The sequence below is a fragment of the Gracilinanus agilis genome, chromosome 5 (genome assembly GCF_016433145.1).
Source record: "Gracilinanus agilis isolate LMUSP501 chromosome 5, AgileGrace, whole genome shotgun sequence".
Taxonomy (NCBI): Eukaryota; Metazoa; Chordata; class Mammalia; order Didelphimorphia; family Didelphidae; genus Gracilinanus; species Gracilinanus agilis.
In genome coordinates, this window is record NC_058134.1 from 294,445,180 (window position 1) to 294,469,842 (window position 24,663).

General features: G+C 35.7%; 1 protein-coding gene and 2 non-coding genes across 3 annotated transcripts in view; all 3 read left to right on the forward strand.

The window, feature by feature from the left end:
- Positions 1 to 22,244, forward strand: part of KANSL2 (KAT8 regulatory NSL complex subunit 2) — a 67,723-nt gene extending 45,479 nt beyond the window's left edge. Inside the window, exons 7-10 of the mRNA XM_044679265.1 lie at positions 3,345 to 3,441; positions 6,394 to 6,647; positions 18,600 to 18,719; positions 21,088 to 22,244. Of these exons, the coding sequence (XP_044535200.1) occupies positions 3,345 to 3,441; positions 6,394 to 6,647; positions 18,600 to 18,719; positions 21,088 to 21,225 (609 nt within the window). The 3' untranslated portion in view covers positions 21,226 to 22,244. The remainder of the gene's footprint in view (positions 1 to 3,344; positions 3,442 to 6,393; positions 6,648 to 18,599; positions 18,720 to 21,087) is intronic.
- On the forward strand, positions 3,544 to 3,678 carry LOC123250808. Its single transcript, XR_006506443.1, has one exon. It is a non-coding gene; the product is annotated as a small nucleolar RNA SNORA2/SNORA34 family (small nucleolar RNA).
- LOC123250807 lies at positions 17,236 to 17,372 on the forward strand. The gene has a single exon (XR_006506442.1). It is a non-coding gene; the product is annotated as a small nucleolar RNA SNORA2/SNORA34 family (small nucleolar RNA).
- Positions 22,245 to 24,663: the final 2,419 nt, after the last annotated feature.

Genomic DNA, 24,663 nt, shown 5'->3' on the forward strand with positions numbered 1-24,663 from the left:
AATTTCCTCACTATCTTGTTAATTCCTTGAACTCTAACTTTTTTGCCCCTATCATTTTACTGAAACTGCTACCGCAAAGGTTATAGCTTACTTTTAAGTAAGTCAATTTTCTTCTCTGGGAATGTTTCCTCATCTGTAAAATGATTAGATGACCTATTGGTTCTTTTATAACTGTGTGTGTGACCAACTGGTCACCAAACTCATTGATCTTTGGAAACATCACACTGTTCTGTTTCTCTTTTATCTCTCTAATCACTTATTTATCTTCATTGTCTCCTGTATGTCAGTGTTTTCTAAAAGTTTGCTCTTAGTCCTCTCTCTTTGTTACCTCCTTGGCAATCTCTTTGATTTCTGTGGCTTCAACTATATCTTCTTTGTTTCCAAAGGATTCTAAATCTGTATGGCTAATTCTGACTTCTGAACTCGATATTTGTATTTTTAACTACTTTTGGTTCATTTCTGCCTAGAGCTCCCACCAGCACCTCAGACTCATTATGTCCAGCATCTAACTACATATCTTTTTCTCTAAATTTAATTTATTCATTATTTCAGGTTGTGGCACAATTATTTGCTCTCCCCTAAATTGTAATATGTTGTTTATCATAAAATTTATTACTTTTCTTCTTCTCTTATGTGGTCCTGCCAATTCTATTTCCATAAACTTTTTCACATCTGTTTTCTGTTTCCACTACTACCATCTTGTAACATGTCCTCTTTAGATCCTTTTTCAACTACTGTATGTAATAACATCTTGACAGTTTGTTATGCCTTCATGCTCTTACCCTTTCAGTTCATCCTTCATAGGACTCCTCAAATAATCTTTTTATATGTGTGGATCTTAATGGTGTCCCTCCTACTCAAAAATCTATTGGCACCTTCTTAGTAACTAAGTCAAACTTCCTTATCCTACAACTGTTCACAATTGAGTGCCATCTAATTTTTCCGGCCTTACCTCATTCCTTCCATGTACTTTGGACTCTAATAACCAAATTGTTAGAGTAACTCCTAAACTCTTCCCTGCATTCTTCCATCTCTTAGACCTTGGCTTAGTCTCCTGATGACCAGGCACTTTCTGAATCGTATGTTTTCACTTTGTCTTTTCATTTTATGATTTGCCAGATGGAGTATTTCCAGTTACTAGTGGTTATCAATTTTCTTATTTTCAAGATTTCAGTTCCTGTGCTTAGAATTGCTTATCTTCTTCCCATTATAGTCTGTTGAATTTTTGCCCATACTTTTCAGAACTGTTTAGTTATTACCTTTCTTTATCAAGTCTTACAGTTGGCCTCCCCCTGTCCATTTCCAGTTTTTATACCTAATAAACAAATCAATAGTATAATTATTTCTGGAAAGTAGATGCCAATTAACTGTCCTATATGTCTGTTTACCATGTTATTATGTTTTCCTTAGACAAAAACTTCCTTACCCAGACCACCAAATTCCTATAATGGTATGTTTATATTCCTCAGTTATGCTCAGGTTAGCTCTGTATGTATCATTCATCTTAAGGACTGTAAGTTCCATGAGGATGAGGGCCTTATTTTTATAAAAATTTACTTGGCATAATAGATCCTTAATGTTTTTTGAATGAGTACCTTGGATTTATGAAGAACAGAGTTTGTAAGAAGTCCAGTTTTAAGTGTTGTGTCTGGTAAGCATTTTTCACAAATCTAAGATAAGTAATATTTAAGCTATTTTAAGGCTTAAAAGGCAGCACCTTAATTACATTTGAAATGATTGAGCAGGTAGAGTTCCTTTCTATACCAACTGAAGCTTCTAATTGGTCTTTTAAAGGAAACTGAGGGTAGACTATTAACTTGAGAAGCACAAGTGTGAGTCTTTTAAGGCCTTAATTAGTATGAAAATAATGAGTGTTTTCTATTTTGGCAATCTAATTTCATCTGTTCTGTGGATAAATTTGAGTAACTTTGTCTGCAGTTTTAAAACTTAGAAAAGCATGAAAGAGGAGTTATAAATATATATATATGTGTGTGTGTGTACATATATGTATATGAAAATAGCTTATGAGTCACATCACATGCAATATTTTCTGTTTTTGAGAGATTCAAAATCTTCAAAGTATTGCCTTTTGGCCTTGATGCTGAAATTTGACTTAATGGACAAATGATATGTAAAGGGGGGTAGTAATGTAAGGGGCTAAAATGAAAGGGTTGGACTAAGTTGTTTAAGAGTATGGTCACCAGGAATTAATTACTCAATTCCAAAAGGATTTTTTTTATGGTAATTTATTTACCAAAGGAGAGAGAGTGAAAGTAAGAAAATCAGAGAGAGGATAGGGTAAGATATCAAACCTAACGCACTATTTTGCTCTTGCCCCTGGCTCAACCCAGGCAGGGCTAATTAGTCCTCAGCGGTAGGGGTCTCAGCCTTGAACTGAGGGCCCTGAAGCCTTCCTTTCCCAAGAGAAGGGAGGCCTCTCCTGAGGCTAGTCCCTTCAGAAAATCCAGGAAGGAGTCAATCTTTTTCACTCACCCACGTGGGTGATTTTCAAAAGGGTGAGATTTAAGAACAGTCTCACCAAGTCCAAGGTCTCAGGTCTATGAAGCAGATTCTTCATTAGCCTCCAACTTGAACTTAGAACTACGAAGTACAAAGAGCCCCCTCAGGAAGTTGTAACTCCTTTTTAAAGATGCTTCTTTTGCGTCACTTCCTGTGCCTTCCTATACTTTTACATGGATCAACTATGATCTGTAGCAGGGGTTGGCAACGTATCGCTCTTGAGCCACATCTGGCTCTTTTGAGGGCCACATATGGCTCTTTCTGCAGGAGCGATAAAGTCCATTTTTTTCAGGCGCTGTTACATACAGGAGCCGCACTGGGAGCACTGCACGGCTCTCACGGAATTACACTTTAAAAAATGTGGCGTTTATGGCTCTCACGGCCAAAAAGGTTGCTGACCCCTGCTCTATAGTTTTGCTTAGGACTGCCCAGGGGGCAGTCAATGGTTTCTGATTCGTCACCCACTTTCGCACATGTGGGTCACCAACCTTCCCCACTCAAGTGTAAGTGGGATGTATATGCTTCTGGTGATTAAATCTAAAATGTTCAGGGGAGAGTTAATCTTGGAGGACCTATTTGAGGGGACAAAACCCTGTAGTAATTTAGTAGCAGAAAAAAATAAAAGAAGGCATTTTTACTTGTACTGAGCATAAAAAGAATCAACACAATTCTTAGCCATGTTCAGAATTTTCAAGTCTCTGGGAGGACCATTTCATTAGTTCACAAAGGAGAACTTGCATTTTATATAATTTTAGAGTCTATCTTTTATTATGACATTGCATTACTTTCTTGAACAGTCTGTATTTTTTTTTAATCCATTTCAGGCACATACTACTCGTTCCAGTCAGAGGTGCTTGGCTTTTGTTGATGATATTCGTTGTTCCAACCAGTCTCTCCCGATGACCAGGCACTGTCTGAATCGTATGTTTTCACTTTGTCTTTTCATTTTATGATTTGCCAGATGGACTATTGCCAGTTACTAGTGGTTATCAATTTTCTTATTTTCAAGATTTCAGTTTTCCATTGGCCCTGAATCAAGGCCTACAGTTTGTTGGAAGTGTTAGTTTCAAACAGGAGACTAAAAAATATCATCCTATGGTTTTCTGACCATTTCAGAATGTTATTGGGGAATGGTCAGTTCATTAGGAAGAAACACTTGAATTTTTGGAAATGAAATACTGTTGGTCCTTTTTTAATGAAATGCTAAGCCGTTACAGTATAAAATCATTATGGATAGGTTTCATTTCTTAGGTCACATTGAGTTTTGTCACAGCCTACTTGCAGAAGCCATTTTATCTTTTTGCAACATTGGGTAGAGAACTGTCTTTTCATTAGGTGTTTAAAACTTCGTTAGAACTTTTGCTCCAAAAATTAGGAGATAGATTTTTTTTTTCTTTTTGAGTTTTATCTTTTACTTCTCAAATGAAAAGTGGACCAACAAAATTATGATTCCCATGCATGCCTCCATTTTAACTCTTAACCCCAAATTTTTAATTAAATTGAAATTTTTTTCCTGTGAGAATGCACCTCCAATTTTATTATGGAAATACATAGGGATGGAAAATTTTATTCTACAATTTTTTTAATGTGTAAGGCACAAACTCTGCTAGAAATTGCCTATTTAGTAGAGTAAAGGCTACCAAAATTTATTTTAAAAACAAAATAGACTGTAGAACCTATAGCCAATAATTTTTCTTTTTGTAGCCACTTTTCTGCTACTGTAAGAATTAAAATTAATGGTTTGGCTACATATATGAAAATTATAAATCTTTTATTTATAAAAGAGGTCAAAGTAGAGAAATACAAAAAGATAGAAAAAGACATTAACCTTTCTAACTAAATATTGTTCCAGTGCTTGGCTCAGCCAGGACTTGTTAACCTTCAATCAGAATTAAATTATCTTCAGAAGACAGGAAGGGAAAACCAGCTATCCACTCCCCCAAGACAATGACTGGAGCTGAAGGTGACTCCTGAGACCTACTTTCTTTTTTGAGCTGACCTTCTTGAGGCTTCCTTCTTGGAGTTCACTCTCTCCTTCTTGGAGTGACTCTTTTCTTGGAGTTCACTCTCTACTAGCCTCCTTCACCAGACTCCCTTGCTCAGGGATTTTCATGGCTTTTATGGTGGTTTCCTGTCCCTGCCCCTTTTCATGGGGGCCAATTACAGTTTCCAAATTGTCCGAGTTCTCATCTTTGGAACCACACCTTTCTGAGTGTGTGGACTTTTAAAATTTCTGGCTTGTTCTCACTTAGCATCAAGTGTAAGGTGTGAACTCACTAAGTGGTTTGTGAGCTCCTCCACCTAGTTCAAGATTACCAACCAAAGTGTTAACTAAGCAAAGAGAACAAAGGATTCCCTTTTCACAAATGTGAACTCAAACGGGGGAACCAAGAATTCCCTTTTACACTACTCTGGCATAGTCTTCTTTGACAAGAAGATATGTACTTAATTTTAATGTATGTGTTTAATTTTCTACCCTCTAAAATATATGTGATTGCCTTTGGTTATGAATTAGCTTTTTTGGATTAAGTCAAGAATAATGCAGCACTCTTTCAATTTAAACTTAAAATTTACTTTTGTCAGTTAAATCAATTTGGTTTCACTTTTTGTTTTCCCAGAGTTTCATTGCCAGCTTGAAAATGTACTCTCATGAGACTTTTTGCCTTCAGCTTTTAAACTTTGATTATTTTCAATTACCAAGTAGTTATTTTTTCTCCTTCCCACCTTCCCACTTCCAAATTGAAAGAAGAAAAGAAAAAGAAATCTCTCATTACAAAATAATCAGACAAAACAAATCCATATAGAAGTCAAATCCAAAAAAAATGTGTTTCTTTTTACTTGAGTCTATCATCTCTGTTTTTTTTTTTTTTTAATAAAACCCTTATCTTCCAACTTAGAATCAATATTGGTTTTAAGGCAGAAGAGTGGTAAGGGCTAGGCAATGGGGGTTAAGTGACTTGTGTTAAGTACATAGCTAGGAAGCATCTGAGGCCAAATTTGAACCTAGGATCTCAGTCTTTAGGCCTGACTCTCAATCCACTGAGCCACCAAGCTGATTTCCATCACTTCTATTAAGAGAAATATTAACATGCTTCAGTTAGTCACTGCATTGATCAAACTTCTTAAAGTCTTTGAAAGTTTTTTTTTTAAGATACTATTTATATAACGTTATAAAAAGAACTGCTATTAATATTTTTGCACATATAGATCCTTTTTTTCTTTTGATCTATTTAGGGATGTTATTGATGAGATTAGGTGGTCAGTGGATCCTGGTGGAAGACCTGAGATCAAATATGGTCTCACACACTTAGTAGTTGTCTGATCCTGGACAAGTTACTTAACCTCTGTCCCAGTTTCCCTACCTGTAAAATGGGACTGTAAAATAGGATCTACCACCCAAGGTTGTTGTGAGGATCATATGAGATAATATTTATAAAGTCCTTTGCTTTCAAAAGCTTCAATGACCATATAAAAGCTAATTGTTTCTACTTAGGTGGTGTTGCCGAGTTAAAAAAAATGGAGTGAGATGCATTTTCTCAAATTTTTCCCAAGACCAAGCTTGTTCATTATAATTTCACAGCTTTTTTTCCATTCTATTGACATTATTTTAGTTGTACATAAATTTTTTGATGCTACAAACTAAGATATTGAGGGGTTGACTTTAAATTTTATTATTTAAATTGACAGTAATTTTTACTTTCACTAATTACGCTACTTGGTATCTTGTATTAGATATAGCTATAGTTGTTCTTTGTAGCTCAGTTTCTATCATTCCCCTATACCTGGATAACTTATTCAACTCTTTAAGGGATATATTTCAGTACATTGAATATTCATTGCTCTCTTTTGTTTCCTTTTGCTATTTCTTCACAGATATCTGTCAAGATACTAATCAGGTTCTCTTCAAGTGGTGTCAGGGCTCTGAGGAGGTACCTTGCAACAAACCAGTTCCTGTCAGCCTTTCTGAGGACCCCTGTTGCCCATTGCATTTTCAACTGCCACCTCAAATGTATAAGCCTGAGCAGATACTCTCTGTGCCAGATGAACTGGAAACTGTCCCCATGGATATGTACTTGAGTGCTGCTGAACTTCAGCCTACAGAGAGTTTACCTCTGGAGTTCAGTGATGTAAGTTGGAGAAACTATTTGCTTTGCTTGACCTATTTTTTCATAAAGCCATCTGAATGTGGAGAAAATTTTAATCTTTTATGGTTTAAAAAAATTGGTCATAAAGTAGCCATATTAGCCTGGGTTCACATCTTGATGGCTGGTTATTGAGTTATTTACTCGTAAATACCAAAGAATTAATGGTTAGATACTAAAGGAAGCTTTGGGTCTTTGGGTTATGTAAATGTTTTCTTTACTTGCCTTTAAACTTTTCCAATTAGGCTTTTCCAGACTTAAGAATTTGCGCTTATTATCTATATCTATTTATCTATCTGTGGGAAGCCAATAAGAGAATAGATAAAAATCTGAGACTCCTCTTTTGACCCCTTTTGTGATCCTTGTGATTTCTTGTAGAAAAGTATTGTGGCCTTATTGAAAAGCTTCAAACACTTAAATAATTAATTCATCCAATAAAAAGAAATAATTAAACCAACAAAATTAAATGATTAATTAAATTAATAAAATTAAATAATAATTAACTTGTGGCTTTTCAATTAGGCCACAATACTTTTCTACAAGAAATCACAAGGATCACAAAAGGGGTCAAAAGAGAGGAGTCTCAGATTTTTATCTATTCTCTTATTGGCTTCCCAAATATATCTTTTTTTTTCCCCATTCTTTTTTTAAACCCTTAACTTCTGTGTATTGGCTCCTAGGTGGAAGAGTGGTAAGGGTGGGCAATGGGGGGTGTCAAGTGACTTGCCCAGGGTCACACAGCTGGGACGTGTCTGAGGCCAGATTTGAACCTAGGACCTCCCGTCTCTAGGCCTGGCTCTCAATGCACTGAGCTACCCAGTTGCCCTCTATCTTCTTTTAAAAAAAAACCTTTACCATCTTTCTTAAAAATAATACTCTGTATTGTTTCCAAAGCAGAAGGATTGTTAAGGGCTAGACGTTGAGGTTTAAATGACTTGTCCAGGGTTACACAGCTTGGAAGTGTCTAAGGTTGGATTGCAACCTAGTACTTCTTGTCTCCAGGCCTCTCTCTCTCTAACCTCTGAGCCACCTAGCTGTTCCCTTAAAATATTTTCTTAAAAGTTTTTTTTTTTTTTAAGTAACATGATATTTGTAACCTGGAATCTGTTCAGGCAAGAGCTTTTGCAAATGCCTACTGTTGGAAGGGCATCGAAATTTGAAAGCACATAGAAACTTAATGTTGCCAGCTACTTTTACTATATTGTTGGTATATATGGGAATGGGTTTATTTTTTGTTTGGGAATGAGGCACCATACCTAGGTTTGGGGGAGTTTGGAAAAATAAGTTGATGATTTTAAAGGATTGTTGTAAAGAAGAATGGAGGGAGCCAGGAAGGTTAGAGAATCATTGGAATTTTACCAGTACAAACTTTGCTTATAAAAATAAAGATTATAATAGCTGAATTCACATAGCATTTTAAGGTTTACAAAGTGCTTTATGTATATTCTCTTAGTGATCAACTTTTCAGAGTATACATACACATTTTCAGAGTATACATATACATTCAAATGAATGAATTTTATTGTGTAGCTACAAATTGTTTCTCTGGGAGATGACATAGTTTAATTTGTTCTTTATCTTAATTTATTGCTATAATTTTATAGCACTCTGGTTCCGAACATGTGATATCTTTGCATGAACTTCGATCTCCATACGTTTGTTCATATAACTTTCCTACTGACTAATATCCCAGCTCTTATCCTTTATAGCTGCTTTTAGGATTATTACCTGTCTAAGTAAGCCAATCTTTCTACTATATAATTGAGTCTAAGGATCATTATTCCTATTTAAACTTGCTTACTTCTTAACCGATCTCCTTTTCCATCAGTAAATTTAGTCTTAGGGTGATCAGTCTAAGTCAGTTTTCATTCACTTCCCTAGTCACATTTTCTCCCCAAACTTTTAAGTATGTTGCTTTTTAAAAGTTCATAATAAAAGTTTTTTTTTTCATAATATAGGTTTTTGCTATTTCCTGTGATGAAGGACTTTTGTACATATTAGAGGTTGTGTGTGTGTGATGAGGTATGGAGATTGTTTATATAGATCAGTATTAGAAACTTGAGAATGAACTTGTCTTTGCCAAACTCTGATTTGCTTTCAAAACTCTCCTGAAGCTTCCTTAAAACCCCATTTATTTAAAATTTTTTAATTTAAAATTTACTTTAAAAATAAAAACTGCTTTTATTTTAGTAATTTAAGTAGTTGGCTATACTGAAATTAACATTTAGTTTTGCTTTGGGTTTCATTATAGTCAAGAACGATCACTTTTGTATGTGGTCATGTAATTTATATTTGGGAATTCATTGGCTTTATTTAGTTTAGAAAAATTATTCATACAAACCAATTTCATAAGGAGACTGATTTGACTTACTGGTCTACTGGGGAAATTGGTGTTTGATAAATCTATATTTTTCGGCAAATCCTATTGCAAGGTCTCATCTACTAGCATTTGGTTAGGAAAATTAATCTAGTAGTTTTTCTAATTTTTTATCTTCTTCTTTTGAGTAGACAAATCTAAGTTCAATCTTGATCACAAAGATCATTTTCTTTTTTAATTAAAAAAACAAAACAACCCTTATCTTCTGTCTTAGAATTGATACTAAGTATTGACTTCAAGGCAGAAATGCATTGTGGCTAGACAACAGGGGTTAAGTGACTTTCTCAGGGTCACACAGCTAGGAAGGACTTGATGGCAGATTTGAACCCAGGACCTCTCCTATCTTCCGGTTCTCTCTCTACTGAGGAACCTCGCTGCTCTATCACCACCCTTAAAAAATGTTTATTGATATCTTTTGTTTTCATAACACATAAATTCTTCTGTATTTTCTCCTTCCTCCCTTTGGAGGAACATATAACAAAGAATATTTTTTAAGAAAAAAAAAAAGAAGAGAAAAAGCATTTAAGAAAGTTGATCACATCAAAAAAATATATGCCATGTTCCTCATCCATGAACCTCAGTTAAATATTTATTAATTTCCTACCATATGCCAGGCACTGTGCTAAGTGCTGGGGATAAAAATTGCAAAATGGGGGGAGTAACTGGCTTGTTCACTGGATTGAGTCAGGCCTAGAGACAGTAAGTCCTGGGTTCAAATCTGGCCTCAGACACTTCCTAGCAAAGTCTGGGCAAGTCGCTTGACCCCCATTGCCTAGCCCTTATCACTCTTCTCTCTTGGAACCAATACACAGTATTGATTCCAAGAAAGAAGGTAAGGGTTTTTATTTATTTTTTTTTTAAATGCAAAAGGCAAGTTCTACTCTTGAGGATTTCACAGTCTCTTGGAGACAATGTGCAAACAAATACATTCAAAAATAAGCTAAATGCAGGATAAATTGAAAATAATAAACAGAGAAGCTACTAGAAGGGGTATTGGAAAAGATTTTGGAGAAGGTTGAATTTTAGCAGGGGCTTGAAGAAAGGTAGACAAGCCAAGAGGTGGTGATGAGGGAGAACCATTCCAAATATGGGGAACATAGTGAAAATACAAATAGGTCTCCTTCTGTCCCTTCTTTGGAACCATATTTGTTTTTTGTGATTTTTCAACACTCATTTTTGTTGCTTTGCTGTTCTTTCCATTTCCGCTATTCTAGTTATTATGCGTATTGTTTTCTTGGCTCTGCATACTTCATTCTTTTATCAGTTTAAGTCTTTCCATGCTTTTCTATTGTTATCCTATTTGTCATTTCTTATAGAACATTCCACCTTTCTTATACCACATAGCACAATTTAAGCCATTCCCCAAGGGATGGGCATTTACATTGTTTTCAGTTCTTTGCTACCATAAGAAGTGATGTTACAAATATTTTGGTGTATGATGGGGACTTTATTCTTTTATCAGTGACTTCTGTGTGTGTGTGTGTGTGTGTACACACACAAAGTAGTGAAATATCTAGGCCAAAGGATATTTGGTTTGCATAAATTTCATATTATGTTAGATTAAATCACAGCCTCACCAAAAATGCATGTGTGCCTTTCTTTCAACAATCCCTAAAACACTCTGTATTTCCATCTTTTTATTTCTTTTCTTCTTATTCTAGGTGAATTAATTTTGTTTATGCAATAGCTTTTCAATTTCTTATAAAATTTTTTTATCTTTTATCTCTTCATTTTGTCTTTTGTTGCTTCTATCCTTTGGTTAAGAATATATCCCCTGTTCATTGCTGTTAAACTGAAAAATATGTGATCTGATTCCTTTTTTTTATGGGATGATCTTTAATATTAAAGTCATGTATGCATAGTTTTGTAGAACATTGTTAAGAGGTTGGTCTAAGCTCAGTTTCTGCCAACTTTTCCAGTTTTCCCAGAAATTCTTTATCAAATAGGCAGTTTTTTTTCTAGTTAATATATGACTTTAGGCTTATCAGACATTGGGTTATCAAGTTTCATTATTTTTGATTTTCCCTTTAGTATGTTCCATTGATCTACTTCTTCATTTTTTTAACCAACATTGAAGTTTTGAAGATTTCTGCTTTATAATCAAATCAGTCAAATAAATATTTAACAAGTGCCTACTGTTTGTCAGACACTGTGCTAAGATCTGGTGATTCAAAAAGAGAAAAAAGAGTTTGTGCTTTTAGGAGCTTACAGTTTAATGGGGAAACAATAAGCAAAGAAATATCTACAAACAAGCTACATATACAGGAAAAATGGGACAGTTAATAGGGAAGGCACTTTAATTAAGAGGGGTTAAGAAAAGCTTCCTATAGAAGTTGGGATTTGGGGAAAGAGGAGAGAGCATTTTGGTCATGAGGGACTGCCAGAGAAAATGCCTAGAAGAGATAGATAGATGGAATGTCCTGTTTGTGTAATAGCAAGGCAGCCAGTATGGATGTATATGTAATGGGAAAGGGGGGGGGGGGGGGGGGGAAGGGATGTTATGAAGGGCTTTTATCATCCTGGAGGTAATAGGAAGCCACTGAAATTTTTAAGTAGAGAAGATTAGACTGTGCTTTTAACCACTTTGGTGGTTAAATGGAAGAAGGCCTAAAGTGGAGAAAGACTGAGGCAGGCCCAGCCACCAAGAGGCTACTGAAATAGACCAGGAGAATTGATGAGGTGGGGAGGAAAGATGTAAATAATGAGATCTGTGATCTACTACTATGTAAGTTTTAGGAAAGAAATGAAAAAAGTATTCCTGCCCACAAATTCCCTAATAGTATGGATATTGCATGTAAAATGTTGGTAAAAATAGAGCCATTTCTGAGTTCAGAGAATTCTAACAAAAGACATTTTGTTTGCTTATTTTTCTATTCACATTGTCACTTTTTGCTTAAAAATAAAATTGATTCTGCACAGGGTTTTAAATACTTTCCTTACCAAATTAAGTTCAGTGATAAAATTCCTATTTGGTGATTCATTTTGGGAAAATTTGAATTCCTGATTGTTATCAGGAGCAAAGGATGTTTGGCAAGCAGCTATAACCAGCTTTATTGTGCTATTCAGATAAAATAGAACCAGAAATGATTTGTTTAGTTTACATATTTTTTTTCCTTTACCTGGAAATGAATTTCAGATTTGAAACTAGCTAGTATTTAGCCCATAACTGATTAAGATCTTTACTTCAGCACAACCTCTAGAGATGATCAAGCCTTTGCCTAAAGACTCACTACTACTTGAAGCTGCCCATTTACATTTTGGATGGCTCTCATTGTTAGGAATTTAAGTTAATGGACATTAAGATTAACTTTCAATTTTGTAGTATCTTTCATTATTTTCTTGGCCTGTCCAGCATCTAGTCTAAAATTTAGTACATTTGTTGTTGTTTGGTCATTTCAGTCATGTCTGACTTGGTGATCCCATTTTTGGGTTGTTCTTGGCAAAAATTATTAAAGTGATTTGCCATTTCTTCTCCAGCTCATTTTACGTATGAGGAAACTGAGGCAAACAGGATTAAGTGACTTGTCCAAGGTCATATAGCTACTTAGTGTCTGAGACTGGATTTGAACCAGGTCTTTCTGATTCCAGTCCCTACACTCAATCCACTGCACCCACATAGCTACCCCATCTAGTACATACTAGTTGCATAATACATTCTTGCTGATTGCTTGATTGGAACCAAATAAAACAAGTTTGAGTCTAAATACTTAGAGATACCTATCTTTATTCCCCCTGATTTCTTTAACCATGTCCACTTCTTCAGCTGGTATTTATGACTTCAACTTAAAGGCTTTTCCCATCTTCATTGCCTTCTTCTGGATGCTCTGAAGCTTATTGGTATTCTTTCTAAACTATAGTACTCTGAACTGCACATAACCAGCCAGATGCAATCTGGCCAGAATAAGATCACATCTGACTATATTTTGGTCATTGTGTCAATCATTATAACCTAAAATCTCATTAAATTTTTTTGTTTCCTGTATTCCACAAATCTTTTTCAGATGAATTATTTATCTATGCCTTCATTATCTCATATATGTGAACTTGACCCTTGGAACCTAATAATAAGACTTTTACAATTATCCATATTAAGGTTCCTATTATTAAATTTGACTCAGTGTCCTAGCCTCTCTAGAATGATTTGAATCTTGATAATGTCACCTAACATATTACTTATCTTTTTTAGTTTTGTGTTATTTGAAAATTTAAGGATACCATCTATACCCATTAGGCAGTCATTGTTAAAAGTACTAAATAGTACAAGACTACATACAAATCCCTGTTCTTGACAAAGCCATGTGGGCTCTCCCCAATTAATCTTTATTGAGATCTCTTGTTTTTACATCACTTATTTCCACCTATATTCCTCCCCTCTCCATTGAGCTATCATTGTAACAGTAAAAAAAGAAAAACAATTAGCAAAACAAACCAAACATTTTCTGTACTTTAGAGTATTACATACAGTATTCTACTCTTAATAGTCTCCTATCCCTTCAATAAAGAAAATGAAGTGAATTTTCTTTTCTGGGGCTGATATTCAGTTTTTTTGTTTTTTCCATTTATACTGTGGTCATTATGTTCAGGATATTTCCTATTTTTTGTTTTAATTTCACTTATCTCTATTTGTCTATATATTTGTTGTTATTTTTATGGTAAACTAATATTCTGTTTCACATGCCACAATTAGTTATTCCCTGACTTATGGGCACCTACTTTGTTTCCCGTTTTTTTTTGCTATCACAAAACTTGCTGTTATGAATATTTTGATTTATATGGTACTTTTCCTTAGGAAAAGAAGTCTTTCACCTTCTCCGGGATGGGGAACCATAGTTTAGTGATCTGGAGCAATCTTCTGTATAAATGTTGATAGTTTGCACTTCTTAAAAGAATGGTTCATATCCTTTGATCTATGGGAGAATGGCTCTTTGTCTTATATTTATGTAAATTCCATATATATCTCGAGTATCTAACTCTTAGCAGAGGTATTTGATGCAAATATTTTTCCCCCAATCAATGGTTTGCTTTCTTATCATACTTGCATTAATTTTGTTCCTACAAAAATCTTTTAATTTCACATAATTGAAATTATCTATTTTAGTGACTTAATCCACTCAGCTTTGGAACCACGGCCCTGGGGCAGTGCTGTCCTGATTGGTGAGTCAGTCAACGGCAACGTACATGGCCCATATTATCTAGTGGCCCCAGACTCTAGACCATGCTTCACATCCCATCTGACCGTCTACCCTGGCCATCTCCTTGCCATCTGTCCTGCTGCTGCTCCCTCTGGACCACTGGACCTCCTGAGACCATGCCCTGGGTGACTTAATCCACACAGCTTTGGAACCACCGCCCTGGGGCCATGCTGTTCTGATTGGTGAGTCAGCCAGAACCAATGCACATGGCCTATTATATCTAGTTTATCTAGACCCTGAGATCCAGACCTTGGTTTACATTCCATCCAACCTGTACCCTGGCCATCTTGGTATCAGGAATGAGTCTCCTTCCCTTCCTTTCTACCTCTTGCTCTGGGAATAGTAATCAAATCAATACTACCCTTATCTCTAAAAAAGGACATGTTATTTGACTGCCCTAAGACTCCACTCACTAACTATGCTGTTATTTCTCAGACCAAACCACACCTTTCTGTGGCCACCATCCTCTTACATATATTATTTCCCTCTACCAGAATATATACTTCTTGAGGATTGGGGCTGTAGTGCTTTATTTATTCGTATCCCCAGTAAATGCTTTTCATCCATCCATTCTTTTATTCTGTTTTGTGATCTCTATCCATACCTTTGAAAACTATCCATGCAGAGTCTTTAAAATCATTCTTTCCTTTTCTAAATGTTCATTAATAATAGGTTCTACAATATTATACAATAATTTTGCCAGGAATTAAAGTCAAGCTCACTGGCCTGTTACTGTAACAGTCCATTGACACTGTTCTTTATCTTTTTTTAAATTTGGCAGTTTATTCTTTTCTGATCCAGTGGTACCTCACCTATTCTCCATAGTTTATCAGAGATCACTAATGGTTCACCAGCCACACGAATAGGTTTGGGTACTCTAAGGGTGTCAGTTCCTGTAGACTTCGTGATTTGAGTTTGAAGGTGGCTAAAGACCTTTATTATCTATTTTGGGTACCAGTTTCCTACCAGCTATTTTTATTCTGTCCTTTCCTGATCAAAGCTTATTTTCCAGGTAGAGAAAACAGAAGTAAAATAAAGAGTTGAGCAATTTTGCATTCTCTGTAGTCTTATTTTTATCTTTCTTAACCTTACCAGTTTTGTCCCTTTGAGCCATCTTTTCTCCAGAATGGTTTACAAAAGTCTTTTTGCTTTGTTATTTATCTACCTTAATGACATTTTGAATTTTATGCATTATTCTTTCAGAACTGTCATTTCTTTATATTCAACCTATACTACACATTCTTGCTTTCCATCTTTTTGAACATGTTTAAAAAAATCTTAAGCTGCTAAATGCCTTGTTCTGTCATATAGGACTTTTTAGATACTCTCATTTTCCCTCCCATTAGAATTATTTCTTTATGTCTTAAAATTTAAGATTTTAGAGATCTCACTTGACTTCCCTTGTGAAATTTTAGTCTGTATCCTTTCTGAACCTTTCAAGATAAGCAGTCCAACAATCAAGGGTATGTGGTAGACTATTCTCAATTTTCTTCTCTATCACAGATTCTTGGATAAAATGGAGAGTTTCCACCTTAAGGTTCATCTCTACTGTTTACACTAATTCCACTATTATTTCTACCATTGCAACCAAATTCCTTCCTGTTGGTGAGAATCAGATCTACTTAGGATCTGTTTCCAGAATGCTTCTTTTTCTATCTCTCAGTCCACATGATTGGTAACATACTCTAATGACAAAATTGTTTCTATTGCTGTCTTAAGTGATTTTCCCTCAAATATTATCCATCACAGTTCTAATCCTCCACTGATTTCTGGCTTTCCTCATATATCTGCCCCACACCTAACTTGTTCTTTTTCTTCTGAATAATGTATATATTTCAGGGCAGTGAGGTGACACAGTAGACAGTGCCAGGCTTGGAATCAGGAGTACCTGGGTTCAAATCTGGCCTCAGACTAGATGTGTAACCCTGGGCAAGTCGCTTAACACTGTCTGTGTAACCCTTGCCCTTTGTCTTAGAGTTGTTTCTAAGGTAGAAAGTAAGGGTTAAAAAAAAATAAAAACATATAAGCTTAGCCATCTTCTGGCTATGGTACTCATTACACCAAGGATCAGTTTTATCTATGAGATCAAATTTGCATTAGGCCCTCTGATTATTTTTCTTATTACTCACTTTTCCCCATTTGTGTATAGGCATCCTAAGACTATAGGTTTGCTGGCTTAGATCTTTGGGAGTGTCTCTTACATACTGTTTATTCTTTATGGTATCCAGTTAAAGGATACCATAGTAAACCAGTTTTCTCTGTTCTTTTTTGTATAAAACATTGTGCAAAATGCAATTTATCAGATCTGTAAGACTCCAGACAACTATATTTTTAATAGCACAGTTTGACCTTTACCTTTTTGGATATATTATATTCTAGACTGTTCTGATTCTTATTTTCAAAAGTTATATGCTTGAGCATACTGGAAAAAAGCAGAAGAAAGCTCTGTGAATTTATGCAAATTATAAAGCCAACAATTGATTATATGTCATTCACTTGTTGAAATGTTAGGGGTCCTTCTGATTCATTAAAAAAGTTATCTTTAGCAAGGTGACTCTTGTGACATAAAAAGGTAATTATAGATCAGAAGAAAATGGTTCTTTTAAAACCATATGGGACATGAAATTAGAAAATGCATCCTCCCTTCTTTGCAGAGGTGGATGATGGTATAGAATATTGTACATACTGTCAGTCTTGATATGATGATAAGTTTTGCTGAACTCCTTTTTCCCTCTTTATTTGTTGCAAAGGATTGACTTACTAGGTATTGGAGTATAGAATGATGTTTTCAGAATTAAAGGTAAAGTAAAATCAAGGACCAAAATGCATACAAGAACAATGACAAAATAAAGCTATCTTAGAGCACAGCAACACACGACAAAAATGAAACATTATATTTTGGAGGGACAAGAGATACTGAAGATTATAAAACAAAGCCCCTAATTTGTTTCTGCCTCCCACCATGATGGGGAAGAATTTATTTAGTCTTTTGCAATATTTATGACAGGCCCTGAATCAAGACCAATGGTTTGCTGTAACTGTTGGTTTCAAACAGGAGCCCAGAAGAATGTCTCCCTATGGTCTGTTGGTCATTCTAAATCTCTTAGTGGGGAATGGCCAGTTCAGTTGGAAGAAACAAAATTGTGGAAAATGTTACTTGGTCAAGATGAAATGTGGGACTTAACTCCTAGCTTGATCAGGGAAACTTAAACATTTTAATCTAGCAAACATTTATTCTTATGCAAAGTGATATCTAGCAGGCATTTAGGGAAAATACTTTTCATTATTGCTGTTGTTACTATCATTAAGACAGTTTGGTGTAACTACTTGAACATTTCTTTTTTATATTTTCCCTTTCCCCTAAACCTGTTTCTCTTTCTCATTGCACCATTTTTATCTTAATGGCACTACACAGTTACCTGTATTCAGAACCTGAATTTTGAATTAAGAATCTTTTGATTCTTGTTCACATATCTAATCATTTGCTTAGACCTTTCATTTCATCCTAATAACTATTGCATCTAACCTTCTTGTCTTTCTGCAGCCACCACACATATTTCATTATAGAATTCATTACTCATCCACCTTGGCTTATTTCAGTAGCCTCTTCACTTTCCATTCTCTTCTCCCCAAATACCTTTTTTGGTCATTGTTCTTTCTATTGTTCAATGAATAACCTTCCCTTCCCTCTGTAACCTCTCTCTACTGTACTTTTTTATTTTTATAACATACTTTTTTCTATATTCTGTAGTGAAACCACCCTATTTATATGCTTCTTCTTCCCCACCATCTTTTGCTTATGCTGTTTTCAGAGTCAGTCATTTTCTCCTCCCTGTGTTCCTCATGGCTATTGATTTCCTACCCATTGAAATTCAAATGGCACTTCCTTTAGGAAGCCTTTTCTTCTTCCTTTCACCCAAAGTTACCAGTGTCCTTGATTTCACTTTACATTTTATTTTATCTCTCCAATATACTTGCACAGTCTTTTGAATCTTAGCTAGTACCAAGGATATGTGGGACTTGTAATACACATTTCTTGAACTTGAATTGAGTAATTGTAAAATGTATATAATTTGAATACTATATATTAGAAAAGGCAATTCATTATCTACAGTACTTTCTACTTTTAGTTTTTTGGTCATTTTATTATTGATTGTCATCTTTGCTAGGTTGGGTAGAGGAATCAATATGGAGTCAACTGGAATTAGATTTTTGATAAATTCCCTTTCTTATTGAGAAATAGTGAGTATAATTAGGAATTGAGCTGCAGTTGGTTAAAATGAGATTATTGTATCCTCTCTAGAATGATATCAGTTCCCCTGATATTGCTGATAGATTTGTCTCTGGTATTTTTTTCCCCTCTCTTAGGACTTGGATGTAGTGGGTGATGGAATGCAGTGCCCTCCTTCTCCCTTGCTCTTTGACCCTTCACTAACTCTGGAGGATCATTCAATCAAAGACATTGCTGAAGCTCCTGTGGATATTCTGGCAAGTGAAGAACACCCTTAGCTAGGTGTCCCAAATGCAGTAACACAGCCAGGCAAGGGGTTTTCTGCTGGCCAACCTGTACCATGGGGAGTGGGAATATCATCACAGGTAGAGTACAAAGCTACCTAAAATTAATTTTACCTTATTAATAATTCTTACCTTTCTAATCAGTCATTTGATCCAGAAGCCTTTATTAAGTTCCTGATATATACCAAGCACTGTGCTAGATAGACATTGGGAGTTCAAAGAAAAAAGTGAAATAATTCCTATACTCAGAGAATTAATTTTCTTTGAATTAGCCAACAAGACATTTAAGAAAGTGTACTTCATTTTAAATACATATATGAATTCTTTTGAGTCATGCTAATCTTTTCAAAGAACTTATAATCCTAAGCATATAATTCTTATAATACTAAAACCTTTCCTTTTCCTGTCTCTTTAGCTTTCTTTAGACATCTAGAAAAAGATTGTGGAGAAGCTACTGAGTTTTAGAGATCCTGGAGTTTTTCCAACTTTTACTTTTTAAGGGCAGATAGGCAGGTGGCACAGTGGATAGTGGAGTAAGGAAGAACTGAATGCCTTATTAGCTATGTGACCCTAGTAAGGTCTTAACTTCTCTTACCCTCAATTTCTTCATCTATAAAATGGGGCTGAGAGTCATTGTGAAGATCAAATGAGCTTTGCAAACCATAAGCTCCTAGTAGTAGTGGTAGTGGTAGTGGTAGAGGTAGTGGTAGTGGTAGAGGTAGTAGGTAGTAGGTAGTAAGTAGTAGCGGTAGAAATAAATAAAATGATAACAGTGGGAAACATTTAGTACTGATTCATTCATTGATCAGCAAGCATTTATTCAGTCCTGGGCACTGATGAAGGTTAGCAGTGGTGTGTGATGTGGTCTTTCTCTAATTTTTCAGCGTTTGATAGGATGTATACAAGTGTCAGAACTTTATTATAGCTGTTGCATTTAGGCAGTAATTTAGAGAAAGTTCTTTTTTTAGAGTAGTTGATACTTGGACTTGGGGTTTAAAAAGCATTTATCAGTAAGGAAGCATTTATTAACACTTAGAAATACTGGAATTTAAGAATACCTTGAAGAACCAAACTACATCAATTGGCAGTGCATTTTTTATTCATAAGGCAAAGAAAATAGAGGATGAACATTTTTATTTAAAAAAAAAAAAACCCCAACATTTTTGTGTCATTTGATGCACCTGCCTACTATCTATCCAGCACTGTGCTGAGCATTTGGGGATACAAAGACACTAAAGTAAAAAAAATCAGTCTTTTCTCTAAAGGAGACATCAAAGAACACAACATGTACAGAAAAAGTTATGTATATATAAAATGTGTCAGTATATATAGGTAGAAGGTAATTTTTTTGGGGTTGAGGAAATGCATTTAAAGCAGTTTAGGAGGATCATGTAGAAACTTGGTATTTGAGTTGAGCTCTCAAAAGATCTAAGGGTTCTATGAATAGACTTTGATGGTGAAACAAAAAATGAAGAAATTATGAAGTGCCTGTTATATGCAAAGCACTGTTTTAAATGCTGAGGATATAAGTTCAAAAGTAAAAAACATTGCCTTTTAGGAGCTTATATGTTAATAGAAACAGCACATAGGAAAGTTGTGACTTGTGAAGAGAAGAATTATAGATGGCATAGAGGATCAGCTAGGTGGCTCAGTGGATAGAACCAGGTCTGGACACGAGGGTCCTGGGTTCAAATCTGGGCTCAGACACACCCTGGGCAAGTCACTTAACCCTTATTGCCTAGCTCTTACTGCTCTTCTGCCTTAGAACCAATACATAGTGTTGCTACTAAGATGCAAGGTAAAGGTTTTTAAAAAATAGGTGGCATAAGGGTAATGACATAAGGGTAAGGGACAGTAGAGAAGTTGATTGACTTTACAGAAGCAATGGCAATATTTAATTGATTACTCTTTCCATACTGAGAGGTAGAAAGTAAGGAGGAAGTGAAGGAATATATATGGCAGGAAGATGACTGAGGTGAAGCATTGTCTAGATTCAGGGGCTGACTGGATATAATATAGTGGACTTTTGCAAGTCAGGACCACATAGTTCCATTGTAGGAATTTCAAAGTTCAGTGAATTAGCTCCTCCAGATCATTGTTTCTGAAAGTTAGATCTGGACAGTATAGCAGCAAAGGGTTGATATGGCAGGAAAATGGCTAGGTTGGGATCAAGGAGAGGTATAAGGGGTGGGGTACAGATTTGGGGTATGGAACAGATTTTGAGAATATTGGCAATGCTATGATGCTGCTCTTTTTGCAGTTTATTAGCTTCAGTAAGTCAATTCTGTACCTCATTTTTAGGAACTGAATTCTTAACCAAGATATCTGTTTCTTTTAACAGAATCAAGTACAGATTGCAGTAGGTGTGCCCAGGTCACAAGGATCCCAAAAGCCTGAAGAAACCACAGTTTCTGCATCATTTCCTGGAAGTGGAGTGGTTGCCACTAATGGGAAGCCAGAACATATTTCTATCAGCTGATTGTTGCTACTGAGAACAAGTTGACTTTGGGGGTGGTTGAAGTCTTCATTTCCCTAAGAAAAATGTGACTATTCTTCACCAAAAGAGAGGACCCAGGCTGACTTATTCCCGCCCCCCCTTCCCCCCTCTGGGCAGCTAAGCTGTTCATAAATCATAAAGCCAGATTGTTCTGAGAATAGAGCAATAACTGTCTCAACTGTGGGCTACTCTTTAAATTGGGCAAGATGTATGTAATGTTGCCTGTTGGGGATCAGTGGATGAGTTCATGTCCAAGGGGAAGAAAATATCTTAATAATGGAATCCCAAAATCTTGACCAGGAAACCAGTTGGGTAACCAGTATGACTTCTGAATCTGGAAACTGGTTATCCAGTATGCTGTATTCTCTTAGCTCTTCTTGACCTTTCACCAAAGTGGAGTGCAAAACTGGGCATGTCCTACTCTCTCCAACCCAAAAGGAATTCAGGCGTGGACAGTCTGTAGGCTCAATCCCTTAACCCTCCAGCTTCCTGCTTCTAACCTGTCTAGAGTTCTGTAGTGGTCACCTTATGTAAGATAAAATATAAATTCTCTGTACAGAATTTCTATCAAATGCTCTAAAAAAGGAAAGAAAGAAAATGTGTATTGAAAATGAAAAACAGTCTTATTACTTGGAATGAGAGTTGTGGGTCTAGTTGAATAATTCTGTGTTTAAGAGGACCACCTCTATGATGGGAAAAAGGGGTACTGGCATATGACCTTTGTGAGAATCTTGTACTTTACAGAGAAGAACTCGAAATACTCATCTTCTAAACCTACTAATATCTAGACAGGATCATGTTTGTGTGTAAATAAAATATTGAAACTGCTTTGGGTTGGGGGAAGGCTACGGGGACATTGGCCTGGGGGATTGATTAAGAATGGCAGTGTTGGAAAAAATCACCCACCAAAGCAAAACACCATATGTTGCCAAGGAAGGAGACAACATAACTCTACATCCTTTCTGTTGTCTACCTGCTGGGGTCCTCCTTGCATAATCCTAAGTCTCCACAGCCTACAGACATTAATGATAGTTGCAAAAAGGAATTGTTTGAAGAGATGTAGTTCTAGAATATATGAGGTTTTTCCTTCTCTATACATGTAGTGCATAGAAGAAACTTAATGGTTCTTCATCATAATGCTGTATATGCACATCAAGGTGTTTTTTTCCTAAAATCTAGTCAAGCCTTGATTCCAATTCTGAACTTACTTGACCCCATCTGGGACCATTGCTACCAAAATTTGTTATTTACATAGTCTAAAAACTTGTTCTCCCTCTTAGGGTTACAATTTTTTTTTTTTTAGTCACTCATACAGATTAGCCCGTTTAAAAAATTAAGTCTGAGCTAAAGACTAAGACTTCCTTGGCACTTACATATACTCTATGTTTCTGTATGTCTCACTCTGTGTCCTTTGCTCTGCGTAGTTCTGCTTGTCCTCATATAGCCATACAAAGCTTCTCGAGGTGACATTCTGTTCCTGACAACCATCCTATCCCTTAACCAATGCAATTACCTTTCACTTTTGGCATCTTCTGCTTAACTATCTCGCTTTTTAATCTTGAAATCCTCCTCATCCTTTCTAAAATCTCAACTTCTTCCTAGAGGAACTGTTCACATCTTTTTCATTAACTCCTATCCATTTGCAATCAATTCAGCAAGCACAATGCCTGGCATATAGAAAATGTTCAATTTTTTGTTGCAGTTAGGTGGCTCAGTGGAGCCAGGTGTAAAGATAGAAGGTCCTGGGTTCAAATTTGACATCAGACACTTCCTCAGCTATGTTATCCCTGGGCAAGTAGCTTTAATCTCCATTGCCTAGCCCTTATTCTCTTGTCTTGGAACTGATGCTTAGTGTTGATTCTAAGACAAGGTATCAGGGTTAAAAAAATGCTTGTTGGCTTGACAATATGACTTTCAACTATTTCACTGAACTGGAGTGCAATACCCCACCTAGTTAGTCCCCTCCCTCCACCCAATTTGGCTATACCTAAATGTTTTTTCTTTGACCTTTCTGGTTACACAGCCAGAAATTATTATCTTCATTCTAAGGTGTCTGTGATGTGGGAAGAGCTCTGGATTTGGGAGTCAGACCTAGGTTTAAAACCTGGAAGCTAGGGAATCCTAGACAAATCACTTAACATTTCTGAGCTTTTTATTTCATCTATTTAATGAGGATAATGTTCAACTTTGTTAACAAAATTTGTGAGGAAAGCATTTTGTAAATATTAAAATACTATATGTTAGTATTTGTAATTATGCTAGTTTTTCTAACTTTGGCACATTATTCTACTGATTAATCTACTACATGGATTCAATTTGTGTACCCAAGTTATCTAAGTTTCAGATTCCAGCTCAAGAACTATAGAATCATCTTAAGGTCTGCTGGCATTTGTTTCCTACACCCAGTCTGTAGATTACTTCATTAGAGTTATATGCCGTTTGAGTACCTGTTTTGGAGTCAAGAAGTCTAGTTTCATTTCCAGTTCTGCTCTTATAATTGGCTGAGTGAACTTGGGAAAATTAATTCACCTTTTTGAGCCATAGTTTCTTCATCTATAAAATGAGTTTGCTTTAGATTCCAGGCGATCCTTTGGATCATATGACAACTATTTTTGGGCCACTTCCTATTTGTTTTCATAGCCATTCTCTAACATTAAATGTGGATTTCAAAGATGAGTTAATTCACATTCTGAAAACAAATCTTAATCTTCCCTTTCCTGGATATTTTTGTACTTTGGAGGCTTTATTAATGACATTGCTTCTGCTTCTAATTCCTTGCTACCTTCTGTAAGCCAGGTGCTATTTGGCCCTTCCCTTTGTTTACAAAACTTTCACACTGCTGTGCTTGTGGAAAAGGTGGAGCATGTGGCTTAAATATTAATAGCTGACTTTTTATGTGATATTCTAAGGTTTGCAGAGTGCTTCCCATGTATTTCATTTTAGAGAAAAAGTTAAGGTAGGTGGGCTAAATGGTTTCCCCAGCATCACAGAAGGTTAAAAAAAACCAAACCCATCTCCCCTTGCTCCACAGATATGCACAGAAATGCCTTAAGGGTATAAATACCAAGTGGTAAGTACCTAGATGATAAGTAGTTAGGTGGACTTGGAGGGGATCGAATGTTAGGTTCTAAAAGGACCTAAAAGGATCATTAAGGATTTGATGTCAACTTGGAGGAATTTCTCTAGTGTGTACTAGGGGGTCTGTTCTTCAACCTTCATTATTTTAACCATTTTTAGCAATTATTCATTTGTTGGCAAAGTCCATGTAATGATTATATTTGATTTTCCTATGATTATATGAAATTTAGCTTAGAGGAATATCCAATGTGAATGATACCTGTGTTTGAAAAGATCTCAACAGATTTAAGATAATGTGCCAAAATAGAAAATGAAATTATATAAATTTAAAGTTGTACATTT